Here is a 6,252-nt window from a genome sequence, read left to right as displayed (position 1 = left end):
ACCACCCTCAGTATATGGGGCCGGCGCCTTACCGACTGAGCCACAGGCGCCGCCCGGCTTTTATTTTTCTTCTTTGGGTCTTAGTGGGTCAACTTCTGCTGCTTTTTTAGAATACTGGGGGTTTCCAAACCTCTGCCTCAGGGACCTGGAAGCACTTACTGCTCAGGGAAGTGGAGAGTCAGGACAGTTCCACATTCATCACTCGGCAGCAGTCAAGCTGCCGGACCTGGGTGTGGCCTACGAAGAAGAGGACTCTCTCCATGGCCGGGCTGGCTGTGGGGAGCCCATTGGAAGTGACCTTGTGAGGAGGTGGCTTTAGCCACGGGCAGTGGTGGGAGAGAGCCAGACTGTGGTCAGTCTGTGGCAAGGAGGGACTCCATCCAGGGCTGGGCAGCGCCCAGCGTGCACCATGCCAGACCAGCCCCTGGGCCTGCGGTCGGTCTACACTGTGTTTGCCTTCAGGATCCCATGACCTCCCTGTAAATGTGATGCAATGTGGTCTGAGCACTCCTCTATGGGAAAGAGAACTGCACATTTCCTGCCTTTCATCTTTGGCCTGAAAAGGATGAATATGTCAAAATAGACCAACCACAGCACTGTCAAGGGGCAGGAGTGTGATCCTGAGGAGGCACAGAAGGCTCTGGATAAGCTGAGACAAGCAGCCCATAGGAAAAACAGCACAGAGCCCGGAGGCATGTGGTATCAGCCATCCTCTGCCCATAAACCAGGCCAACCAAGTCTTCTGTGGGCCGGCCAGGGACAGGAATTTTGCACAGAGAAGGTGCCCAGCCTGTGTGGGGACATATCCTGTGGTCATCAGAGCCAGATTGCTAATTCTGGGTTCTCTTGGGGTGATGCTGGGAAAGCTTCACTGTGGAATTTTATCATTAGCTGCAGAGCATGAGGCCCTGCCTTGCTCTCCTGCCAGAGTGCATTTTTGGATAAGAGCCTGGCTTTCAAAAGGCAAATTCAGAAAGCACAAAGGCAGACCATGAACACACCAAGCATAACTTGCGGGTGATGAAACTGATTTTAAAAAAATCAAACCAGTCAGAATTTATGCCCTTAAACAGGTATCTTCTCCTTGGCAGGGGCAGAGAAGGAAAGGATATGCACGCATCCTCTGCTAGCCCGGGCAGAACCGCCTTACTGAAGGTGAGAGAATTCAGAACACAAAATACAGAGATGGTCACAGGGTTTTGCAGAGCTCAGCGTAGCCGGGCCTGCTCAAGCTTCTTAGCCCCTGTGTGTGCTCTCTCCACCCCCCTTGCAGGGTTCTGGCTCCAGCCTCTGCCTGAAGGTGTGGCTCTTCTCACTCCTCCTCCCTCCCCCAACACCACTGTCCAGTATAAAGACTCAGGTCACACCAATGCTCAGGAAGCTACCTGGAAAAACTGCTTCCTAGTTCTTCCTCTGAATTAGCCCAACCCATCTCCCTCATTCTCACTGTCTAAGCTTAGTTCCTCTGAATCTTTCTTTGCCCTTCCTAAGCCATATGGAAGGGGGCAGATGATCTGTCTCTATCTCAAAGAGGAATTTCCATCTGCAAAGTATCAGTCTTCATCCATATGGCACAAGAGCAAGCTCTGGTTTAGGACGGAAAGGGGTATACAAATACTGTCTAACTGGTAGATGTGGTTGTCACATAGCCAGGCATGGTGACACATCCTTAAGGTGACCAGTCTAACAAATGATATGGCTCTTTAACCAACACACCAGTTAGCCTTCAGCATAAAAATGAACACAGAGGTACAATCCTCCACGTTTACCACATGTTTTTCTCTAGAAAACATATGCCAGAGAGCAGTCTCTGGGTAATTATTAATATTATTATTAATTATTATTTTTGAGACAGAGCCTCAAGTTGTTGCACTGGGTAGAGTGCTGTGACATCACAGCTCACAGCAACCTCCAACTCCTGGAATTAAGCGATTCTCTTGCCTCAGCCTCCCAAATAGCTGGGACTACAGGCACCCCCCACAACGCCCAGCTATTTTTTGGTTGTAGTTGTCATTGTTGTTTGGCAGGCCCAGGCTGGATTCGAACCTGCCAGCCCTGGTGTATGTGGCCGGCTGGCACCTTAGCCGCTTGAGCTACAAGCGCCACCTGGGCAATTATTATTTTAAGAGGCAAAACTCAAGGGGCTGTCTGAGAAGGGTCAGGCCTTCAACCTTAATCCAAAAATCATTGTCGTAGGTCTAGAACTGGTCTGGCTCCAACCAGACTACTGCAGATCTCAAACTAGTGACCCCTGGTGGTGCATTTCTTCCCACGAAAAATGTATGCTGAAAGTCCACTGCATAGGGGAAAGGAGAAGGTCCAGACAGCAATTATCTGTCCAGAACAAAGATGATAACCCTTCATCTTTAGAGCCCTCTGTCCAGTGAGAGTCTCATATTCAGAAAGGTTTCTCCTGTCTTGGCTCCCTGTGTTTCTGAGGGGTGAGGGGTTGGAAGGGAGGGCAGAGCCAAGGCTGTGTATGCAGTTTTATAGGTCATCACGGGACACCAAAGCGACCCCTAGAACCTACCTCCTGCTCTCTGAGCTCAGGTTCCCAGCACCAGCCAAAGCTGCCTTTATCATTCCTGAAATGAAAACAAGTGTCATAAAGTTGAATTTCACCAAAAACAACTTTATAGAAAAACAGTGAAAAGAACTAGTCTGCCTGAAATTGGCAAAACCACTAGGAAGGAAAACTGGTTTTATTGCTTTGACATTTTGCACAGATTGGGAGGAGGGGATGAGGGCATTGTGTAGTGTTGAGTTAGGAGGCTGCGTGTCTGGAATTTCCCCCGATTTCTGCAGGACGGGAGCCCTTTGAAGAGCACTGTCCCTGAGCTTGTGGGAGGACATCTTGTGCGCTGAATCCTTTGTCTTGTACTGATGTCCCTCAAGTGCCTGCTGGTGGTGCTCCAGCAGCAGAGGATGAACACATGCCCGTGGGGCCGCAAACAGCACCCATGTTTGAAATCTTGTATTTTAACATTCATGTGATTTTGTATTCATATTTATTTTCACAGAAAAGTCAAGCTTTATATTGTTCATTGAATGAACTTGGTCTGGCAGTGAACCACATAAAGACAGGAACTGGAACCTGGACTTGGGTCAAGGGTAAGGCTAGGACAGGGCCTGTGCCAGGCTGCGTGGCCACAGTGAGCAGGCTGGTGAGGGCAGGAATGCACCATGGGGTGCTAAATAGTGACCCAATTAAAGGTAAGGATCGGGCACCGGGGGTTGGGAGATGCCATGGCTGGGTCTGGAGAGAAATGGGCACAGCTCTCGGAGGATGGGCTCATGCCTGGGGGACCTCCGCCCTGTGTGGGCTTAGCTGAGGTAGGAGGGAACTTCCTCAGGGCTCTGTCCACAGTGGGCTCATCCATGGTTCTCAGGATCTCATCTCACAGAATGGGTCCCTTTTCCCCTCTCCCAACAGTCCTTGGAGTCCTTGTCCAAAAATAGAAAGACTCTGATAAGAGATGGGAGGAAGCCAGGTGGGGCTGTGCCCCAACACTTCCCAGAATGAGTGTCATCTTATTTTATTCCTCAGCATTACCAGTTGGTTTCTGGCTGGAACTCTGATACCTATGAAGACATTCTTCTGGGTTTACAAGTTGTTATTCTTTTTTTTTTTTTTTTTTGAGACAGAGTCTCAAGCTGTCGCCCTGGGTAGAGTGCTGTGGCGTCATAGCTCACAGCAACCTCCAACTCTTGGGCTCAAGCAAGCCTCTTGCCTCAGTTTTTCTACTTTTAATAGAGACGGGGTTTCACTTTTGGCTGGTCTTGAACTCATGAGCTCAAGCTATCCACCCACCTGGGCCTCCCAGAGTGCTAGGCTTATAGGCATGAACAAGTTGTTATTCTATCATAGTAAGTATTAATCAGCATTTGGGTTTTAATCATAATATAGCTTATGCATAATTCTGTTTGCTTCACAGCAAAGTAAATAAAGAACAGGCAACATTAAATAAATAGTTAAATTGATTAATTTTTATTTCTTCAAGTCTTCAAGTAAAATGGAAACTCCAGGCAGATGCACCATATTTATTCAGGAGCTCAAGACACCCTGGGGACTGCCACTGTGCCCAGAATTGTGACAAAGCTAAGAGCACAGAAGGGACTTGTGGAAGCTGGCAATTAAAATAGTACTGACCATGGCCAAGTAAAGGCTGGTAAGGCTAATACAGTTAAAACAGCATGACAGATGAAATAGTACTTGAGAAAAATTCAATCTTGGCTAGCCAATATTTAAAAGTCTAGCTACATAATTATAATGCTGATACATGTTTTACTTTTTTCTTAGTCCGCTATAACAAAAGGAGAAATTTTTTTAAAAAAGGAGAAGATAAAAACATCATAATAATTCAAGTGTGTCTACACTCTTTCCACTCAGAAAATCACAGTCCGCAGCCACCCTTTCCTCTTCACCCGTAACCGACTGTGCAGCCCCAAGACCAAACTGCATTGTACTTAAGAAATGTCTGAAAATGAGAATGTAAACAATATCGTGTCTGCCACCTCACTTATCAAATTTACCCTGCATATTTCAGGCTTTCTCTAAAGAAAACCTGTTCGTGCATTTATTAATGTCAAAAGACAAAATTACAACTGATTCAACATAAAGATCTTAATTAGCTTTTATTTTATTTATTTATTTTTTTTGTAGAGACAGAGTCTCACTTTATGGCCCTCGGTAGAGTGCTGTGGCCTCACACAGCTCACAGCAACCTCCAACTCCTGGGCTTAAGCGATTCTCTTGCCTCAGCCTCCCGAGTAGCTGGGACTACAGGCACCCGCCACAGCACCCGGCTATTTTTTGGTTGCAGTTCAGCCGGGGCCGGGTTTGAACCCGTCACCCTCGGTATATGGGGCCGGCGCCTTACTGACTGAGCCACAGGCGCCGCCCCCTTTGCTTTTATTTTTTAATCTAGACTCCAGCAACACCTCATTCTACAAAACACAATGGGTGTTCCTGCGAGCTGAGCAGAGGGTGTTGGTTGCATAGACAGAGAAAGGGTGAAGAGACAGAAAACGAAAAGCAGATTGGTTGTTTCAAAGTCACTTTTTTAGTGAAAGTTAAAGTTGAAGGGACTTTCTTATCACACCAGCTACAACTGGACTATTTGGAGATTTGGCTATTCGCTGTCTCTCTCCTGGTTTCTTAAATGGTCAGATAAACAACTTAGTTTTGGCCTGGTGATGTGGAACTTCAGCATGGGCGACTCCATTTTTGGCTTGGGCTGTAAAGCCTAGTACAGGAACTCAGTCCAAACGGATGGCCTCCTATAATTTTTTTTTTTTTTTTTATTGTTGGGGATTCATTGAGGGTACAATAAGCCAGGTTACACTGATTGCAATTGTTAGGTAAAGTCCCTCTTGCAATCATGTCTTGCCCCCATAAAGTGTGACACACACCAAGGCCCCACCCCCCTCCCTCCGTCCCTCTTTCTCCTTTTCCTCCCCACCCCCATAACCTTGTCATTAATTGTCCTCATATCAAAATTGAGTACATAGGATTCATGCTTCTCCATTCTTGTGATGCTTTACTAAGAATAATGTCTTCCACTTCCATCCAGGTTAATACGAAGGATGTAAAGTCTCCATTTTTTTTTTCCTTTTTTTTTTGGCCGGGGCTGAGTTTGAACACGCCACGTCTGGCATATGGGACCGGCGCCCTACTCCTTGAGCCACAGGCGCGGCCCAAGTCTCCATTTTTTTTAATAGCTGAATAGTATTCCATGGTATACATATACCTCAGCTTCTTAATCCATTCCTGGGTTGGTGGGCATTTAGGCTGTTTCTACATTTTGGCGATTGTAAATTGAGCTGCAATAAACAGTCTAGTACAAGTGTCCTTATGATAGAAGGATTTTTTTCCTTCTGGGTAGATGCCCAGTAATGGGATTGTAGGATCAAATGGGAGGTCTAGCTTGAGTGCTTTAAGGTTTCTCCATACTTCCTTCCAGAAAGGTTGTACTAGTTTGTAGTCTCAACAGCAGTGTAAAAGTGTTCCCTTCTCTCCACATCCACACCAGCATCTGCAGTTTTGAGATTTTTCTGATGTGGGCCATTCTCACTGGGGTTAGATGATATCTCAGGGTTGTTTTGATTTGCATTTCTCTAATATATAGAGATGATGAACATTTTTTCATGTGTTTGTTAGCCATTCATCTGTCATCTTTAGAGAAGGTTCTATTCATGACTCTTGCCCATTGATATAAGGGATTCTTGACTTTTTTCATGTGGATTAATTTG

At 46.4% G+C, this 6,252-nt stretch overlaps 1 protein-coding gene across 1 annotated transcript in view; it reads left to right on the top strand.

The window, feature by feature from the left end:
- The first annotated feature begins 3,161 nt into the window (after nucleotides 1–3,161).
- The window catches only part of CHRNA1 (cholinergic receptor nicotinic alpha 1 subunit), a 42,004-nt gene continuing 38,913 nt past the window's right edge, over nucleotides 3,162–6,252 (top strand). Inside the window, exon 1 of the mRNA XM_053598104.1 lies at nucleotides 3,162–3,213. Coding sequence (XP_053454079.1) covers nucleotides 3,177–3,213 — 37 coding nt within the window. The 5' untranslated portion in view covers nucleotides 3,162–3,176. The remainder of the gene's footprint in view (nucleotides 3,214–6,252) is intronic.

This window comes from Nycticebus coucang, chromosome 7 (assembly GCF_027406575.1).
Source record: "Nycticebus coucang isolate mNycCou1 chromosome 7, mNycCou1.pri, whole genome shotgun sequence".
Classification (NCBI taxonomy): domain Eukaryota; kingdom Metazoa; phylum Chordata; class Mammalia; order Primates; family Lorisidae; genus Nycticebus; species Nycticebus coucang.
Note: the sequence above shows the minus strand (reverse complement) of the source record. Positions and strands in the feature narration are given on the sequence as shown.